General features: G+C 50.2%; 1 protein-coding gene across 3 annotated transcripts in view; it reads left to right on the top strand.

The window, feature by feature from the left end:
* The window catches only part of DNMT1 (DNA methyltransferase 1), a 62,391-nt gene that overhangs the window by 26,120 nt on the left and 16,655 nt on the right, over positions 1–19,616 (top strand). For all 3 annotated transcript variants that reach the window (XM_032169621.2, XM_032169619.2, XM_058425073.1), the window contains 17 exons: positions 875–909; positions 2,539–2,626; positions 5,576–5,610; positions 6,188–6,269; positions 8,482–8,516; positions 8,820–8,865; positions 8,961–9,041; positions 9,116–9,225; positions 12,369–12,487; positions 12,937–13,029; positions 13,827–13,978; positions 14,110–14,297; positions 14,404–14,590; positions 17,112–17,209; positions 17,414–17,561; positions 18,993–19,108; positions 19,304–19,508. In XM_032169621.2, the coding sequence (XP_032025512.2) occupies positions 875–909; positions 2,539–2,626; positions 5,576–5,610; positions 6,188–6,269; positions 8,482–8,516; positions 8,820–8,865; positions 8,961–9,041; positions 9,116–9,225; positions 12,369–12,487; positions 12,937–13,029; positions 13,827–13,978; positions 14,110–14,297; positions 14,404–14,590; positions 17,112–17,209; positions 17,414–17,561; positions 18,993–19,108; positions 19,304–19,508 (1,818 nt within the window). The remainder of the gene's footprint in view (positions 1–874; positions 910–2,538; positions 2,627–5,575; positions 5,611–6,187; positions 6,270–8,481; positions 8,517–8,819; positions 8,866–8,960; positions 9,042–9,115; positions 9,226–12,368; positions 12,488–12,936; positions 13,030–13,826; positions 13,979–14,109; positions 14,298–14,403; positions 14,591–17,111; positions 17,210–17,413; positions 17,562–18,992; positions 19,109–19,303; positions 19,509–19,616) is intronic.

Here is a 19,616-nt window from a genome sequence, read left to right as displayed (position 1 = left end):
GCTGACCTTTGCGATCTCTTCACAGACTACCACGTATGGAGTTTCTGAAGGTTGGATTTGACTTGCCTGATTCTCTGGCAAGATGTGTCTAGTTCTTTAAATGCAGCCTCAGGCTGGGCATGGTGGCTCACGTCCATAATGCCAGCACTTTGGGAGACCAAGGCGGACGGATCACTTGAATTCGAGACCAGTCTGGCCAACATGATGAAACCCCATCTCTACTAAAAATACAAAAATTAGCTGGTCATGGTGGTGTGTGCCTGTAAACCCAGCTACTTGGGAGGCTGAAGCAGGAGAATTGCTTGAACCTGGGAGTTGGAGGTTACAGTGAGCCAAGATTACACCACTGCACTCCAGCCTGGGTGACAGAGTGAGACTCCGTCTCATAAATAAATAAATGAATAAATGCAGTGTCAGAGGCTGTGTTGTTGTGTCTCAGTTGGAGCTACTTTTCAGATTGGGCCATCCTATTTCATTGCTTTATATCGGAAGTAGAGATTTATAATAAAGTTACTTTCTCTGAGGGAATCAACACTTACTGATGACAAGTAGTAGAGGAATTTTGAAGTAAAAATACTTAAACTGCAGTGTTGTAGTATCTCCTTTCTAAGGGTTTCATTTCCTGTCTACTTACCCCACTGAAGAAGAAAAGAAAATTGCTGTCTTGAACACCTGGCACAAGTGATCCTCCCACCTCAGCCTTCCAAAGTTCTGAGATTACAGGCGTGAGCTACCGTGCCCACTGGTAGACAGTCTTTACTCCCACCACTGGACTCTAGGATCAGTTCAGGTGTTTTATTTCCATAGGACACTTTAATAGGAAGATCCACACCAAATGGAAAAAGTTAACTTGTCTTTTTTCCCTGCAACTTAGGAAGAAAAGAGACTCCGAAGTCAAACCAAAGAACCGTAAGTGCAGCGAACCTGCCTTTATGCTTTGTTGTGAAACTGAATTGCTAACATAAGTATCCTGGTAAAATAACGGGTTGGTATGGAACAGTGGGTACTAATCATATGTCTCTTATGTGGGCAAGTTCTGCTTGTGAAAGGTGAGACCACCCTGAAGTGAAGGCTGAAGTTAACTTTTTTAACTTTAAATTAATTTAATTTAATTTTGAGACGGAGTCCTGCTCTGTCACCCAGGCTGGAGTGCAGTGGTGCAATCCCGGCTCACTGCAACCCCCACCTCCTGGGCTGAAGCGATTCTCCTGTCTCAGCCTCCCGAGTAGCTGGGAGTATGGGCGCGTACCACCATGCCCAGCTAATTTTTGTATTTTTAGTAGAGACAGGGTTTCACCATATTGGTCAGGCTGGTCTTGAACTCCTGACCTCATGTGACCCACCTGCCTCAGCCTCCCAAAGTGCTGGGATTGCAGGGTGAAGTTAGCTTCGATTTCTCCTCCCAACCCCAGGGCCCTTCTCAGGGTTGGTCACACAGCTGTATGTCATGTGGCAGTGAAAGGCCGTTGAGTGAGCAGCTGTGTCACTTACCTTTCACTGTGAAAATGCTGTGTGACAAATGGCTCCAAGGCCAGAGGCCTAGAACAGTGAGCATTTTTCAAGCTCACTTGTCTACAGCTTGGTGGCTGTTGGCTGATCTTGAGCTGGCTTAGTGGGGACGGCTGGGCTGACCCAGCTCTGCCTCCGCAATTTGGCCAGCCTGGGTACACGCTTGTGGCTGTGCCAGACCACAAGGGCAGAAATGAAAAGTAGCACTTTTTCAAACCTCTGTTGAAAAAAGTTGGGCCAGGTGCAGTAGCTCGTGCCTATAATCTCAGCACTTTGAGAGGCTGAGGCAGATGGATCACTTGATGTCAGGAGTTCAAGATCAGCCTGGCCAACATGGTGAAACCCCATCTCTAATAAAAATACAAAAAATTAGCTCGGCGTGGTGGTGCATGCCTGTGGTCCCAGCTACTTGGGAGACTGAGGCAGGAGAATCACTTGAACCTGGGAGGCGGAGGTTGCAGTGAGCCGAGATCACATCACTGCACTCCAGCCTGGGTGACAGAGCAAGACTCTGCCTCAAGAAAAAAAAAAAGAAAAAAAGAAAAAGAAAACAATTAGCTGAAGTAAATGTTGAGACTGAGCCTGAATCCGGAGGTGGGCAGAATACCCCACCTGAGCGGCAGGGCCCTGGCAGAGGGAGAGGTGAAGACTCGGACCCCTGTGTGCAGTCAGCTGTCCACGGTCACTGACTGACGCAGATCGCACATCAGCCCAGCTCTCAACCTGGGCAGGCCAGACATGGGTCTTCCTCCACATCAGGCCACAGAAATCATGGCATCCCTTTGTCTGCTTTTTGTATTAAACCACTGGCATCTCTGACCAACATTCAGATGTGGTATTGATGCTGTTCCTGAAGACCTTGAGTCCGGGAGTAGTAAATGCCCTCTGGGCTTCCTGCAGTGAAGACAGGAGAGGCAGCCTGCCCTCTGAACCTGGGGAGGAGCTTGTGTCAGCCCTTAGGAGCTGTTGGCCCCGGTGCAGGGACCCCCCGAGCTGACCACCCTGTGCGTGTGTTGTCTTCTGTGACAGAACACCCAAACAGAAACTGAAGGAGGAGCTGGACAGAGAAGCCAGGGCAGGCATGCACGCTGACGAGGACGAAGACGGAGACGAGAAAGTAAAGGCGGGTTATTTGTTTCTGAACTCCCCCTTATTCTTCTGCTCCTGTTTGCTTGGGTGGCAGTGTGCAGGGTGGGGCTCTGGGTTCAAGTCCAGCCCCATCCACCCAGGCTCCACGGGTCCAGACTCTGGGAAGGTCACCTTTTCCTCCTCTTGGGGGCCGGGATTTGTGGCTGGATGCCTGTGCCCGATGCCTAGTGAACACTCAGTTGTCCTCTGTCTTTGACACTAGAGAGGGTCTGTGTGCGCCTGGGCTGAGATGTGTGTGAAGCATCCTCTCCTGAGGCCTCACTGCTGAGAAGCCTTGACGCACAGTCAGCTCCGACGCACATGTCAGCCACACCTTGATTCTTTCCCAGCCTCCTACGTTCTTCTGAGTCTAGCTCTCCCCCTGCCAGCCTCGCCAGTCTAGTTCAGCCAAGTGCATGCGTTTAAACCCTAAAGCATCATGTGGAACACTGCTGGGCCTCTGTCAAAGTACAGGATGGCCAGGTTGCCTGCAGGCCCTCCTGCATGAACTCTAGGGAAGGGAGCTAGGTCATCAGTGGGGGATGGCGGGTCCCTGTCTAAGAGATGCTGAAGACCCCAAGAGGGTCTCTGGGTTTCTGCCTGTTAGATCTAGAGAGTGGAGCCCAAGGTCACGGGCTTGCTGGGTGACAAGCACCCTCACTTCTGACCCGGTCACCAATGGGCTTCCATCCTCACCCCATAGCGGGGGAGCCTTTGGTATTGCCTCCAGCCTCCCATCCCTCACCTCTTCTGTCCAAATGTTGGTCACCTTACTGTCAGCACTCCTTTAGACTGGAGTAGTCACATTACTCCCTGCCCTCTATTGGAAACTGGCAGGGGCCTGAACTCACACTGCCAGCACTTTTGCCTCATGGTAGAAAGGGATGTGAGGGCTGGGCATGGTGGCTCACTACTGTAATCCCAGCCCTTTGGGAGGCTGAGGTGGGTGGATCACTTGAGGTCAGGAGTTTAAGACCAGCCAGGCCAACATAGTGAAATCCCGTGTCACCTAAAAATACAAAAATCAGCCGGGCATGGTGGCATGTGCCTCTAATCCCAGCTACTTGGGAGGCTGAGGTAGGAGAATCACTTGAACCCAGGAGGCAGAGGTTGCAGTGAGCCAAGATTATGCCACTGCACTCCAGCCCGGGCAACAGAGTGAGACTCTGTCTCAAAAAAATATATAGTAATAATAATAAAAGCAGTGCCCAGAAAACAAGGATTGTTGGCTGCTCCACCCCAGGGGGCCCCTTGCACAGGAGGTGCCGTCTCTGCCTCCCAAAGCTCTAAGAGCCACTGTCCCCCATCCCAAGAGACAGGGTCTTGCTCTGTCACCCACGCTGGAATGCAATGGTGCAATCACGGTTCACTGCAGCCTCGACCTCCCAGGCTCAGGTGATCTTCCCACCTCAGCCTCCCAAGTAGCTGGGACTATAGGCAGGCACCACCATGTCCAGCTAATTTTTTTTTTTTTTTTTAATTTTTTGTAGAGATACGGTTTTGCCATGTTTCCCAGGCTGGTCTCAGTCAAACTCCTGGACTCAAGTTACCCACCTATCTCAGTCCCCCAAAGTGGCGGAGTGGTAGGATTACAGGCACGAACCATTGCACTCGGTCTGTTTGGTTCGTTCTTTTTTTTTTTTTTAAGACAGTCTCCCTCTGTCATGCAATGGTGTGATCTCGAGTCACTGCACCCTCCACCTCCCAGGTTCAAGTGATTCTCCTGAGTAGCTGGGATTACAGGCGTGTGCTACCATGCCTGGCTAATTTTTATATTTTTAGTAGAGATGGGGATTCACCATGTTGGCCAGGCTGGTCTCTAACTCCTGACCTCAAACAATCCACCTGCCTCAGCCTCCCAAGGTGCTGGGGTTACGTGTGTGAGGCACCATGCCTGGCCTGTGGTTTTTTTTTTTTTTTTTTTTTTTTTTATGAGACAAGATCTTGCTCTGTTTCCCAGGCTAGAGTGCAGGAGTGCAGTGGTACTATCATAGCTCATTGCAGTCTCTTGGGTTCAAGTGATCCTCCCACTTCAGCCTCCCAAGTAGCTGGCACTATAGGCATGCACCACCATTTATGTCTACTTTTTAAATTTATTTTTTGTAAGCCAGGCGCCCGGTGGCTCACACCTATAATCCCAGCATTTTGGGAGGCTGAGGTGGGCGGATCACCTGAAGTCAGGAGTTCGAAATCAGCCTGCCCAACATGGTGAAACCCCAGCTCTACTAAAGATAGAAAATTAGCTGGGTGTGGTGGCACATGCCTGTAATCCCAGCTACTAGGGAGGCCGAGGCAGGAGAATCATTTGAACCTGAGAGGCAGAGGTGAGCCAAGATCATACCATTGCACTCCAGCCTGGGCAGCAAGAGTGAATCAATCTCTCTCTCTCTCTCTCTCCATATATATATATGTATATTTTGCAGAGACAGGGTCTCAGCGTGTTGCCCAGGCTGGCCTCGAACTCCTGGCATCAAGCAATCCTCCTGCCTTAGCCTCCCAAAATGCTGGGTTTACAGGCACATGCCACTGCACACAGCCTGTAAATAAAGTCTTATTGGAACAGAGCCACACTTTTTCATTTACGTTTTGCCTGTGGGTGCTTTTGTGCTACCATAGCAGAGATGATCATTCTGATACAGACCACATGGTCAGCAAAGCTGAAAATACTGATCCTCTGGCTCTTACAAAAACAGTTTGCCAAGCCCTGGTCTAGGAGATTCTTTAGTGCCCTCTTGTTAGTTTCAGGTGGGGAATTAAGGGACGGAAAGTGAAGCCTCGTGTTTACCCGGTAGATCTGCCCAGGCCTGCCTGTCTTCCAGCTCCACAGTGCTGGGATCCCTAACCTGTAACTTTGGTGTTTGCATTTTATCTCACTCTGGCTCAGAAACTAACTTTTTCCCTTCTTTATTTCTCTACCTCCCCACTATTTTTCTGTCAGGATGAGAAGAAGCACAGAAGTCAACCCAAAGATCTGTAAGTGTTTAAAATGCTTGTGCTTTTGTGTCGCCTGAATCAGTAGAAAGCCTGTTCTAGGCCAGGTGTGGTGGCTTGCACCTGTAATCCCAGCACTTTGGGAGGCTGAGGTGGATGAATCACCTGAGGTCAGGAGTTCAAGACCAGCCTGGCCAACATGGTGGAACCCCGTCTGTACTAAAAATACAAAAATTAGCTGGGTGTGGTGGCGAATGCCTATAATCCCAGCTACTCGGAAGGCTGAGGCAGAATTGCTAGAAGCCAGGAGGTGGAGGTTGCAGTGAGCTGAGATCGCTCCACTGCACTCCAGCCTGGACAACAAGAGTGAAACTCTGTCTCAAAAAAAAAAAAAAAAAAAAAGCCTGTTCTAGAAACCTGTGGTGATGTAGACATGTGTGGGGACCCTGGGGCCTCTGAAGGCCTTGTCTCGGGATGACAAGCTGGCAGTGTGCCTGTAGAGCTCCCACGGGTATCTTGCCTTCCCATAGGGAGGCATTAGTTTGTCACTTTCCATGCGAGTTGGCAATGTGGTTAGTGTTCTAAGCTGCTACTTGCTGTGTATCTGTTCACCCTGCAGAGCTGCCAAACGGAGGCCCGAAGAAAAAGAACCTGAAAAAGTAAATCCACAGATTACTGATGAAAAAGACGAGGATGAAAAGGTAAAGGTGTCAGTTTTCTTTCTTTCTTTTTTTTTTTCAAGACGGGGTTTCGCCATGTTGTCCAGGCTGGTCTTAGGAAAAAGAAGACTGGGCGTGGTGGCTCAGGCCTGTAATCCCAGCACTTTGAGAGGCTGAGGCGGGTGAATCACATGAGGTCAGGAGTTCAAGACCAGCCTGACCAACATAGTGAAACCCTGTCTCTACTAAAAATACAAAAATTAGCTGGGCATGGTGGTGCACGCCTGTAGTCCCAGCTACTCGAGAGGCTGAGATAGGAGAATCGCTTGAGCCTGGGAGGTGGAGGTTGCAGTGAGCCAAGATCACACCATTGCATTCCAGGCTGGGGACACAGCAAAATTAGCTTGGCATGGTGGCATATGCCTGTAGTCCCAGCTGCTTGGAAGCCTGAGGCGCGAGAATTGCTTGAACCCAGGAGGCAGAGGTTGCTGTGAGCTGAGATCGTGCCACTGTACTCCTGCCTGGACAACAGAGCAAGACTCTGTCTCAAAAAAAAAAAAAAAAAAAAAAATGCTGGGCACAGTGGCTCACGCCTGTCTTCCCAGCACTTTGGAAGGCCAAGGCAGGCGCATCACCTGAGGTCAGGAGTTTGAAACCAGCCTGGGCAACATGGTGAAACCCCGTCTCTACTAAAAATACAAAAATTAGCCAATTGTGGTGGTAGGGGCCTGTAATCCCAGCTACTTGGGAAGCTGAGGCAGGAGAATCGCTTGAACCCAGGAGGTAGAGGTTGCAGTGAGCCGAGGTCACACCATTGCACTCCAGGCTGGGGACACAGCAAGACTCTGTCTCAAAAACAACCAAAAATACAAGGACATTGGTCTTGTTGGATGGGGCCCCACCTTTATTACCTCATTTAACCATAATTGTCTCCTTAAAGACTCTACATCCAAATACAGTCACATAGCAGGTTAGTCTTAACATATGAATTTTGCAGGGGACATGACTCGGTCTGTATACCCCCTCATCAATTGTTTGCTTACCTTTACATTTTAGTATTTATTTTTGAGACAGGGTCTCACTCTTGTCGAGGTTGGAGTGCAGTGGTACAGTCGTAGCTACCATAGCCTCGAACTCCTGGGCTGAAGCAATCCTCCTGGGCCTTCAAGGTGGCTGAGACTACAGGCAGATGCCACTACACCCAGTTAACTTTCTATTTTTGTAGAGACAGGGTTTTACTGTGTTGCCCAGGCTGGTCTTGAGCTCCTGTGCTCAAGCAATCCTCCCACCTGGGTTTCTTAAAGTGCTGGGATTATAGGCATGGGCCACTGTGCCTGGCCAGTTATTTATTTATTTATTTATTTATTTTTTGAGACAGTCTCGCTCTGTCGCCAGGCTGGAGTGCAGTGGCGCGATATCGGCTTACTGCAACCTCTGTCTCCCTGGTTCAAGCTATTCTCCTGCCTCAGCCTCCCAAGTAGCTGGGACTACAGGCACATGCCACCATGCCCAGCTAATTTTTGTATTTTTAGTAGAGACAGGGTTTCACCATCTTGGCCAGGATGGTCTCAATCTCTTGACCTCGTGATCCATCCGCCTCGGCCTGCCAAAGTGCTGGGATTACAGGCGTGAGCCATCGCGCCCGGCCCTGTGCCTGGCCAATTATTTGTTTACCTTGAGGTGTCCACTTACACAGGAAAGCTAAGGTTTTAAAAAATTGGCTTCTCCTCTGAATCTTTTCAGGAAGTCTTTGGTTATGAGATTTATTTATTCATTTATTTTGAGATGGAGTCTCACTCACTCTGTCGCCCAGGCTGGAATGCAGTGGCGTGATCTCTGCTTACTGCAAACTCTACGTCCCAGGTTCAAGTGATTCTTCTGCCTCAGCCACCTGAGTATCTGAGATTACAAGTTCCCGCCTGGCTAATCTTTGTATTTTTGGTAGAGACATGATTTCGCCATGTTGGCCAGGCTGGTCTGGAACTCCCGACCTCCAGTCATCTGTGTGCCTTGGCCTCCCAAAGTGCTGGGATTACAGGCCTGAGCCACTGTGCTGGGCCTGGCTATAAGATTTTTGATTATATGACTTTAGATGGTAGAGTGAGTCAGAGCTCACCTGCTGGCCCTCTCACTGCCTCCCTCCCCTTCTCTCTGTTTTATGATAATCACTTATACAAAGTTCTTAACACCGAAGCACTATATGGGTGTAAAACACTCTCTTAGCCTTTAATCCTCTTTTGTTTTCCCTGTGTAGGAGGAGAAGAGACGCAAAACGACCCCCAAAGAACCGTAAGAATTTATTCTTGACATTATCCAAAGCAGATGGTAATGTTAAAATGATGGAGGGGGTTTTGGTAATTGCTAGAGCAACCTTAGGCTCATTTTGGATCGGGCTGGTGAACATAGGACCAAGGTGCGTCAGGCAGGACGCCCCTGCGGTGAAGAGCCACTGTGACCACGTGCCTGGGCCTCACTGCCGCAGCCGGTGCCTCCCTGTGCCACAGGCGCCTCAGGCAGAAACCTCACAGGGGCGATTTTGATATTTTCTGAAACAATTAAACAAATGATCTTGTGGTTTTTCTTTTCCCCCAGAACGGAGAAAAAAATGGCTCGCGCCAAAACAGTCGTGAACTCCAAGGTAAATGTCTGCTGGGAATAAAGCTGGTGGCGGTGCTCACGAGGCGGCTGGGAGCGGCTCTCTGAGTGCCATCATCTGTGTTCCTGCTCCCACAGACCCACCCTCCCAAGTGTATTCAGTGCGGGCAGTATCTGGACGACCCCGACCTCAAATATGGGCAGCACCCACCAGACGCGGTATGTGCAGCTCTCTTCCCAGCCTTCCTCTGCCCGCCCCTCGTCCCTCTGCTCACCAGCCCTGTGTCCTTCAGGTGGATGAGCCACAGATGCTGACAAACGAGAAGCTGTCCATCTTTGACGCCAACGAGTCTGGCTTTGAGAGTTATGAAGCACTTCCCCAACACAAACTGACCTGCTTCAGGTAAGTGCACTTTTGTGTGCATGTTTGCTTCGTGGAAGGAGGCACTTGCCCAGAGGTGCCTACGGGCTCACGATTCTGGTGATGTTTTTTAGTGCCTGACCTGCAACATGTCTTAAGCTAACACTTCGTGGATAAGAGCCACCGTGGAGGGCTGGGCGCAGTGGCTTATGCCTGTAATCCTAGCACTTTGGGAGGCCGAGGTGAGCAGATCACTTCAGGTCAGGAGTTCGAGACCAGCCTGGCCAACATGGCGAAACCTACCGACAATACAAAAAGTAGCCAGGTGTGGTGGTACAAGACTGTAGTCCCAAGTACTTGAGAGGCTTAGGCAGGAGAATTTCTTGAACTCTGGAGGCGGAGGCTGCAGTGAGCCGAGATGGTGCCACTGCATTCCAGCCTGGGGGACAGAGCAAGACTCCGTCTCAAAGAGCCACCGTGGAAAGCCGGTGAAGGGACAATAGAGCTTTGCTGATTTTTGGTTTGGTTTTTGGGTTTTTACACTACACATATTACCCCTCCATTCTGCCCACATCCTGAGGGTCACACGCTCAGATGAAGGCCTGCTCTGTGCTAGGTACCAGTGATCTAGGTGTCGTGGATATAGCTGCTCAGGTCCTGCCTTCACGGAGCCAGAAATGGGTGATACCTGTCGGGTAGTCACAGCCACGACAGATTTTAAAAGCCTGGTGACATGCAGAGAGAATAAGTGGGAGGAGTAAGTTCTGTGAAGACGGGAGAGGCAATGATTTTCAGTAAAGACCTTGGTGGCCTGCGAGAGAAGAGGCCGAAGGAATGGCCGGGGTGGGGCACCCTAGGTAGAAGGGGACACCATTACCGGGGCTCGGAGGGGCCTGTGCCAGCTGTGGAAGGTGGATGGTGAGTCTGGTGGGTGGTTGGTGGGTTGGGGCTGGGCCACACAGGGCCTTGCAGGCCTCAGCACTGACTCTCCTGTCTGAGAGAAGGTGCCTGGCGTCCGGCCTGTACCTTCACCGAGGCTCATGTCAGCTCTTGAGTGGGCAGAGGCCCCGTGCTCTCGGGCATCCCCAGCCCCACTTTGCTGCCTCTCCCTGCGGGTGCAGTTACCCTCCAGGGCTTCACCTTGTTCTTCGTGGGAAATGCCTCAGCTCCAGGAACGGCCCTGCCTCCTTTTAGGCCTGGGTGGTATTTTCCCTCTCTGTGAAGAGGAAGGGGAAGTGCCTTGGGGACGCCTGTTGGAAGCACCCCCAGGCAGCGGTTCCTGCACCCACTGGGAGGGCACCCATACATTCCCCGTGCTTGGCTGATGGTTGTTCCCCTCCCTCTCCTTCTATGGGATCCCGATCCAGATCAAGATGCTGTTGCGTCTACCAGCAACCGCTAGCCCCCCAGGCCTGGCCCAAAGCAGGGCCACACACCTCTGCCTGCTGGTGTGAGTGAGGTGTGCTGTGGTGGGCAGAACTGGCAACCATGCCCGAGGGCCTCACTCTGGCCTTCACCAGTACAAAGGCTTGGAGGAGCCTGGGGCTGGGGCTGCCAGAGTCCTGAGTGTCTCAGCTTCCTCCCTGAGTTGAGATCTATCATAGATTCGTTCCTGGAGGGTGGGATGGTGGCCTGGAGGACACTTTCCAGAAGTCACATGCCGTCTGTCCACTGGAGCTGAACTGCCTGAGTTATTTAGGGACTCTCCATACCGCTGTACTTGGCTTGAAAGTGGCATAGAAGCCAGTCATGGGTGGGGTCTGGCCTGCCAACCAGTGGGTCCAGCCCCTGCCTGGGACTTAGAGCTTCTCTCCCCTATCTCCCCTATGGAGAGAGCCTCCAGCCCACCTGTGCAGCGGGGAGCAGAACCCCCTCTTCTATAGGCCATCCTTTGATCCACGCTGTCTTCATCTGTCTGTCTCTTCTTCTGGGCCTTACGTCCTGAGGGCAGGGCTGCAACCTATTCTGTCTGCCATGCCTGGCATGCAGTAGGGGAGCTCTGCAGGAGGTGTGCAGTGTTTTGTTTGAGCATTTCTGGCTTCCAAGGCACTAAGCCGGGTGAGTGTGGTGGAGGGTGCTCTCCCGAGACCTGTGCAGACTTCATATGGGGGCTCTGAGGATAGCCCAGCATCTTTGGCCGGGAAAGGGTGGTCCTTGTCTAGATGAGCAGGTTCATAAGCAGAACCCCCAGTTCATGTCTTTTTCCTTAAGTTTGACATCTTGCCTCTCTGTCTTCACTAAAGAACGTGCTCCCAAATGTCAAGGGGCATCTGGACAGTGGGGCCGGGGGTGTTTGAGATTCATACCCAAAAGGAGGCAGAAGTCCTTCCTTCCCACATCCCTTTTCACACTGTTCTATAACCTGCTTTATTACTTTTTTAAATTGAGGTCTAACTTGTATAATATAAAATTAACCATATGAGGTATCTTGAATAGGTGAATTCATAGGTACAGAAAGCAGATTGGTGGCTGCTGGGGGCTGGGGGCTGAGGGCTAGTTGGGAGGAGACTGGAGAGTGGCTGCTACTTGATGGGAATGAGACTTTATTAACATCTGAGTGATAGAAATGTTCTGCAGCTGAATAGAGCTAGTGGCTGCACTGCATAGTGGAAGGTATTCTAGAAACCGGTATTTCCCGCACTGTAAGTCTGACTGATCTTTTGGTGTTGCTGTTGCAGACACACATACTCTTGATGCTTAGGTGGGAGAATAAGGTAGAAAATCCAGGTGACAGAACACTGTCTTAATCTAGTGTTCCCGCAACCAAAAAATATGTGTCAGGGCCGGGCGTGGTGGTTCAGCCTATAATCTCAGCACTTTGGGAGGCTGAGGTGGGTAGATCATTGGAGATCAAGAGTTCGAGACCAGCCTGGCCAACATAGTGAAACCCCATCCCAACTAAAAATACTATTAGTCGGGCATGGTGGTTCAGGCCTGTAATCCCAGCTACTCGGGAGGCTGAGGCAGGAGAATTACTTGAACCTGGGAGGTGGAGGCTGCAGTGAGCCAAGATTACGCCATTGCACTCCAGCCTGGGGGACAGAGCAAGACTCTGTCTCAAAAACAAACAAAAAAAGAGTGTCGGACTTGTACATTGTCTCATTGCCTCGTGCCTGATCTGAAGTCTGCACCAAGACCCGCCTTCACGGCTTAGCTGGTAAGCATGTGCTTTGTTTCCTGTCTAGCGTGTACTGTAAGCATGGTCACCTGTGTCCCATCGACACCGGCCTCATCGAGAAGAATATTGAACTCTTCTTTTCTGGTTCAGCAAAACCAATCTATGATGATGACCCATCTCTTGAAGGTAAGGAATAGTCCAGGATTATGTTTGGGGCACACTTTAAAAACAGCCAGGCAGGGTGGCTCACATCTGTAATCCTAGCACTTTGGGGGTCTGAGGCCAGAGGATCACTTGAGCCCAGGAGTTTGAGACGAGCCTGGGCAGCACAGCAAGAGCCCGCCTCTATTAAAAAAATAATATATATAGCATATATATATAGTATACATATATACTTACATATATGTATAAATAAAAAACATACTTATGAAGCAACAGTCAGCTGGAGCTGCTGCTGCCTCTTAAAGTTAGGGCGTGAGACTTTGTGCCAGGAGCAGCTGTAGGCCAAGTCATTGTGGGGACTGAGGAGCACCTGACCTGGCTGATGGGATGTCTGCTGAGCTGGGCGCTTGGAGCGCCTCCTGGGTTTGGAATGTGAGTCAGAGCCTTTAGTCCATTTCCTTTTTCTGCTCTAGGTGGTGTTAATGGCAAAAATCTTGGCCCCATAAATGAATGGTGGATCACTGGCTTTGATGGAGGTGAAAAGGCCCTCATCGGCTTCAGCACCTGTAAGTGTGTGGCCCATCATAGGCTGGCCAGGGTCTGAAAGGGGCCTTCATGTTCTCCTTCCTGGGGGCTGGCGGGGCCTCTTGTGGGAATTCTCAGCAGGCTTGCGGAAGGCCATGTGACTGTGGGAACCTTAGCAGGTTCAGTTGGGGTAGCCTCTTGTGTTGTTATGACCGGCTCTGGAACTGACTCTCCAGTTGTAAGAGCAGGTCTTGGCCGGGTGTAGTGGCTCACACCTGTAATCCCAGCACTTTGGGAGGCCGAGTTGGGATCATTTGAGGCCAGGAATTTGAGACCTGCCTAGCCTGGCCAACATGGTGAAACCCCCTCTCTACCAAAAATACAAAAATTAGCCACGCATGGTGGTGCACACCTGTAATCCCAGCTACTTGGGAGGCTATGGCAGGAGAATCACGTGAACCCAGGAGACAGAGGTTGCAGTGAGCCGAGATCACGCCACTGCACTCCAGCCTGGGTGACGGAGCAAGACTCCGTCCTCCCCTACAAAAAAAAAAAAAGAACAGGTCTTATTCTTGCAACCCAAACCCAGACTGAATTCCAAACACCAGAGATGAGCTCAATGAAGGCCTATTCAGCTAGTCTTCGCTCTCTGGCTGGCTCAGACAGGCTTCTTCAGAACAAGCCAGCTGTGATGTGTTGTGCCCTGTGTTTCTGACATTTGGGTACGGGATGACTTTTAGACTGTTGGGTGAGTTTGGTAGACTCCTCCATGCCCTGTGGCCACTGTAGGGGCCATCAGATTCCAGCCCCTTTTTCACTCCTCCTCTGTTCACCCCAGCGTTTGCCGAATACATTCTGATGGATCCCAGTCCCGAGTATGCGCCCATATTTGGGCTGATGCAGGAGAAGATCTACATCAGCAAGATTGTGGTGGAGTTCCTACAGAGCAATTCTGACTCGACCTATGAAGACCTGATCAACAAGATCGAGGTAAGAGATCAAGGGTCCTCAGCATCCAGGATTCCCACCGGAAGCTTGCCTTCAGAACCAGCAGACACTGTTCTTCAGTTGGATTTAGGCCAGTTTGGCTTAAGCATGAGAGAAACCTGTTCTCTTTCAAGACCACAGTACCTCCTTCTGGCCTCAACTTGAACCGCTTCACGGAGGACTCCCTCCTGCGACACGCACAGTTTGTGGTGGAGCAGGTGGAAAGTTATGACGAGGCTGGGGACAGTGACGAGCAGCCCATCTTCCTGACGCCCTGCATGCGGGACCTGATCAAGCTGGCTGGGGTCACGCTGGGACAGAGGTGAGGATGCGGCGGGGACCAGAGTGAAGACTGGAGACCGGGGAGGCTAGAGCATGGCCCACATCCTCTGTCCCAGTCCTCTGAGATGCTGGAACCTCTCCCGTAGGCGAGCCCAGGCGAGGCGGCAGACAATCAGGCATTCTACCAGGGAGAAAGACAGGGGACCCACGAAAGCCACCACCACCAAGCTGGTCTACCAGATCTTCGATACTTTCTTCGCAGAGCAAATTGAAAAGGATGACAGAGAAGACAAGGAGAACGCCTTTAAGCGCCGGCGATGTGGCGTCTGCGAGGTAACCTCACCTGTGGGGGCTCCTGCTCCCCTAAGGTGGCCCAGCCTCTGGCCTGATCTGAGGACTGCTCCATCTTTCTCTCTGTGGCTGGAGACTCTGGCTGCTCAAATGTGACCCCTGAGACAGAAATTAGTTAGTGGTCTGGGAGGACCCTGCATGCTTCATTGAACGTCAATAGGACAGATGTCCACAGAGTCATGCTTGGGTGCTTTGCTGATAATGCCACTGTCGTTAATTGAAGAGCCTGGCTTCTGGGTGGCTCTGCTGTGCCTGCATCTCACTGTCTGAAGGCCCCTGTTGGACTGCTAAGGGGGTATTCACATCTAAGTGGGCGCTTTGTCCAACTCAGATTCGAGGCCCTTAGGAGGTGTCCCTTTCTGTGAGTTTTTAAAATATATGTTTACTTCACTTAGGAGGAACCAACCTCCTAGTCCTATGACCCAAAGACCAGGAATATTTTGATACCTATTACCTGACTTTCTTTTGGATAAACACTGGCTTCAGGGCTTTGCTTTTGATCCCCGCTGGCATCTCTTAACAGGAGCCTGCATGTTCTCACCATTGTTATTTTGGTTTTATTTTATTTTTCTTGGTTAACACACGTGTGTCCAATGTTTTATAACTTCTAAAATCTTTTTTTTTTTTTTTTTTTTTTTAATTTTTTTGAGACAGTCTCGCTCTGTCACCCAGGCTAGAGTGCAGTGGCATGATCTCAGCTCACCGTAACCTCCGCTTCCCGGGTTCAATCAGTTCTTCCGCCTCAGCCTCCCGAATGGCTGGGATTATAGGCACCCGCCACCATACCTGGCTAATTTTTTTGTATTTTTAGTAGAGGACGGGGTTTCATGATGTTGGCCAGGCTGGTCTTAAACTCCTGACCTTAAGTGATCTACCCACCTCGGCCTCCCAAGGTGCTGGGATTACAGGTGTGAGCCACTGTGCCCAGCCCTAAAATTGTTTTTATTTGTGTAACTGTTATGTGTTGATACTGGTAGATCTATTTATTTCGTTTTAAATATTCTGTAGTATTTTGTTAAATAAATATCCTAACTTACTCATCAGTGACAGGCACCTCTTCAGTATTGTAAATATATGGCAGCATCCTTGAGCAAAGCTTCTCGCGAGTGTATCTGCTTAGAAGTAGCATTGCTGGGCTGTGGGTGTGTATTCTTAACTTTGATCTAGAAGATTGCTCTCCAAAATGGTTCTACCAACTTATCATTTGAGCAGTGTGCGTTCTTGTTTCCACACACCACCTATCTGGCTTCTTAACCTTTGCCCATCTGGAGAATGGGAAGGGAATTTTATTTCTCTCACTTACCATATTTCTAATGAGGTTGAATATTGCTTTTTTTTTTTTTTTTTTGTAGAAACAGGGTCCTGCTGTGCTGCTGTGTTGCCTTGCCTGGTCTCACAAACTCCTGGCTTCAAGTGGTCCTCCTGTCTTGGCCTCCCAAACTGCCGGGATTAGAAGCATGAGGCACTGTACCTGGCCAAATAGGCACATTTTTAAAAGTCTTGGTTTTTGTTGTTGTTGTTGTTGTTGAGATGGGTCTCGCTCTGTCACCCAGTCTGGAGTGCAGTGGCATGATTGTAGCTCACTGCATTCTCAACCTACTGGGCTCAAGTGATCCTCCCACCTTAGCCTCCCAAGTAGCTGGGACCACAGGTGCACGCCACCATGCCCAGCTAATTAAAAAAACATTTTGTAGATGGGATTTTGCCATGTTACCTAGGCTGGTCTTGAATGCCTGAACTCAAGCAGTCCTCCTGCCTTAGCATCTTGAGTTGCCGGGACTGCAGAAATTTGTCACACGCCTGGCTAATTTTTAATTTTTTTAGAGTTGGGGGTCTTAATATGTTGCCCAGGCTGGTCATGAACTCCTGGACTCAAGTGATCCATCTACATCTGCTTCAGCCTCCCAATCTACTGGTTCAGGCATGAGCCACCATGCCCAGCCTAAAAGTCTTAATTCACCATTTGTTTCATTGTTACTAAGGGCTGTGTGACTCACTTTTTTTTTTTTTTTTTTTTTTTTAATTTTTTGAGACCTAAAAGTCTTAGTGCATCATTTGTCTCATTGTTATTAAGGGCTGTGTGATTTGCCATTTTATTTTATTTTATTTTATTTTATTTTATTTTATTTTATTTATTTTAATTTTAATTTAATTTAATTTTAATTTTATTTTATTTTTGAGATGGAGCTTTACTCTTGTCGTCCAGGCTGGAATGCGGTGGTGTGATTGATCTTGGCTCACTGTAATCTCCACCTCCCAGGTTCAAGCAGTTCTCCTGCCTCAGCATCCCAAGTAGCTGGGATTACAGGCACATCCTACACCCTACTATGCCTGGCTAATCTTTGTATTTTTAGTAGAGATGGTGTTTCACCACATTGACCAGGCTGGTCTGGAATTCCTGACCTTAAGTGATCTGCCCTGCCTCGGCCTTCTGAAGTACTGGGATTACAGGCATGAGCCACTGTGCCCGGCCCTGATTTGCCTTTTTAATGCCATTTTTTAGGTGTGTCAGCAGCCTGAGTGTGGGAAATGTAAAGCCTGCAAGGACATGGTTAAATTTGGTGGCAGTGGACGGAGCAAGCAGGCTTGCCAAGAGCGGAGGTAGGTCGGGCCGAGTCTTCCTTCTGTGGCAGAGGACTTGCCAGCTGGTGGCGGATGCACTGTGGAGAAGGGCCCGCATGTGTGGGACAGCACCAGGATTCCTTCATTAGGCATTGTCTCAGGGCCTGTCCTTGTTGTGATGAAAACAGCCCCGGTTGGTCTTACTTAGAAAAGGGGCCTTTGGTATAACCAGTGACATTGCAGGTGTCCCAATATGGCCATGAAGGAGGCAGATGACGATGAGGAAGTCGATGATAACATCCCAGAGATGCCGTCACCCAAAAAAATGCACCAGGGGAAGAAAAAGAAACAGAACAAGAATCGCATCTCTTGGGTTGGAGAAGCCGTCAAGGTAACCCTTGGAGCCCTCAGTCAGCTCACTGCCATGTTCCCAATAAGCCGGTTGTCCCCTAATATCTTGCCAGCCTGACCTCTTGGGCATCCTGAGCCCCAGCACCAAGAAACCTGTCTGTTTGCCCCTGAGAGGAGCGGGACTGGCCAAGAGACCATGTTCCGTGGCTCAGTACCAGCAAGGCATTTTTGTGTGGCCACAAGGCTCAGTTCTCCTAATGTCCCAAAATGGGCATTTGACACAGTTCTAGGGGCGTCAGGCAGGTGAGCCCTCATAGCTTGTTTTTCTGTTTTGTTTTGTTTGAGATGGAATCTTCCTCTATCACCCAGGCTGGAGTGCGGTGGCACGATCTCAGCTCGCTGCAACCTCTGCCTCCCAGGTTCAAGCGATTCTCCTGCCCCAGCCTCCTGAGTAGCTGAGATTACAAGCGTGCACCACCATGCCAGGCTAACTTTTTTTGTATTTTTAGTAGAGACGGGGTTTCATCATGTTGCCCAGGCCATTCTCGAACTCCTGGCCTCAAGTAATCCACCCACCTCAGCCTCCCAAAGTGCTGGGATTACAGGCGGGAGCCACTGCGCCTGGCCCCTCATAGCTTGTTTCCAAGAGAGCCGTCACAGCCCCCTCTGGTGTGGGGTGGGTCTTTTTGGGGCACCAACAGATGACCTCCCATCTGTTCTGTGGTCAGTGGCTTCACTGAAGGTCAGTTCCTTTACCACAGTGTGAGAGAGAGGAGTGAGTATCCTCTGTGTTGCTTCTCTGACGTCCATAAATTAAAGATGCAATCAGTTCACTTAATCATGAGGCTTGCCACCTGCTGGCTGCCTGGGCCGTGGCTGAGCCCCTGCAGGAGGACAGACATGGGTACTGCTGCATGGCATGAGTGCCTCTGCAGGGTAGGGGGCTGGGAGGAGGCTGGGACCACGAGGCCTTGCAGAGGTGACACCTGGGCTGAGATGGAGAAGGTCAGGTAGGACCTAGCCACATGACCTGGGGGAGAGCTGCACTGAGGTGGCAGTCAGCTTACCTTGTTGGAGAAAAGGAAGGAGGCCCCTGCAGCTGGAGTGGCTTGAGCCAGGGGGTGACGGGCAGGATAGGGGTCAGGGTTCAGGCTGTGGCCTTACAGACCATGGTGAGGTGTTGGGGGCTACGCTGTTAAAATCGAATCCTGGGACCTGAGGGGCTGAGCAGAAGTGGGAGGGACGCGAGTGCCCTTGGCCACAGCATCTGGCCAAGGAAGGTGGATGTTCTCTTCTTTTTTCTTGTTATTGAAGCCCTTGTAGAACAGGATGTTCTCTTTAGCAGCAACTCTTCATTGACTTCTTAATGAAATTGAGTCATGTCTTAATTTAAGTAACAGAGGACCATGCAAGTCAAGGCCAGCAAAGACCCTCAGAATGATCCTCCATGAACTTATGCTCTCATTTTCAGACTGATGGGAAGAAGAGTTACTATAAGAAGGTGTGCATTGATGCAGAAACCCTGGAAGTGGGGGACTGTGTCTCTGTTATTCCAGATGATTCCTCAAAACCGCTGTATCTAGCAAGGTTTGCATCTTTCTTTTTGCTTGACTTCTGCATGCACTTTCTCATAAAGTAGGAGATGCCTGTTTTGCCAAAATAGCACCAGCAGCTTTTTGCCCTAGATGAAAACCGAAAAGGACGAGTGCCCCTGCATAGAATCGGTCACATATCTGCTGGCCAAGTCAGAACTTTCTCCCCATGCCCGTCTTCTGATTCCAGGGTCACGGCGCTGTGGGAGGACAGCAGCAATGGGCAGATGTTTCACGCCCACTGGTTCTGCGCTGGGACAGACACAGTCCTCGGGGCCACGTCGGACCCTCTGGAGCTGTTCTTGGTGGATGAATGTGAGGACATGCAGCTTTCATATATCCACAGCAAAGTGAAAGTCATCTACAAAGCCCCCTCCGAAAACTGGGCCATGGAGGTGAGTGCTTGGTGTCCCTTGCGAGTCCCTGCCTTACCATGGAGGGTCACTGCTGATGTGCGTTCTGTTTTGTTTTGATTTGTATTTTTTTTTTTTTTTTTTTTTTTT

This window comes from Hylobates moloch, unplaced genomic scaffold (genome assembly GCF_009828535.3).
Source record: "Hylobates moloch isolate HMO894 unplaced genomic scaffold, HMol_V3 SCAFFOLD_12, whole genome shotgun sequence".
Classification (NCBI taxonomy): domain Eukaryota; kingdom Metazoa; phylum Chordata; class Mammalia; order Primates; family Hylobatidae; genus Hylobates; species Hylobates moloch.
This window is presented reverse-complemented; position numbering and strand designations above follow the sequence as displayed.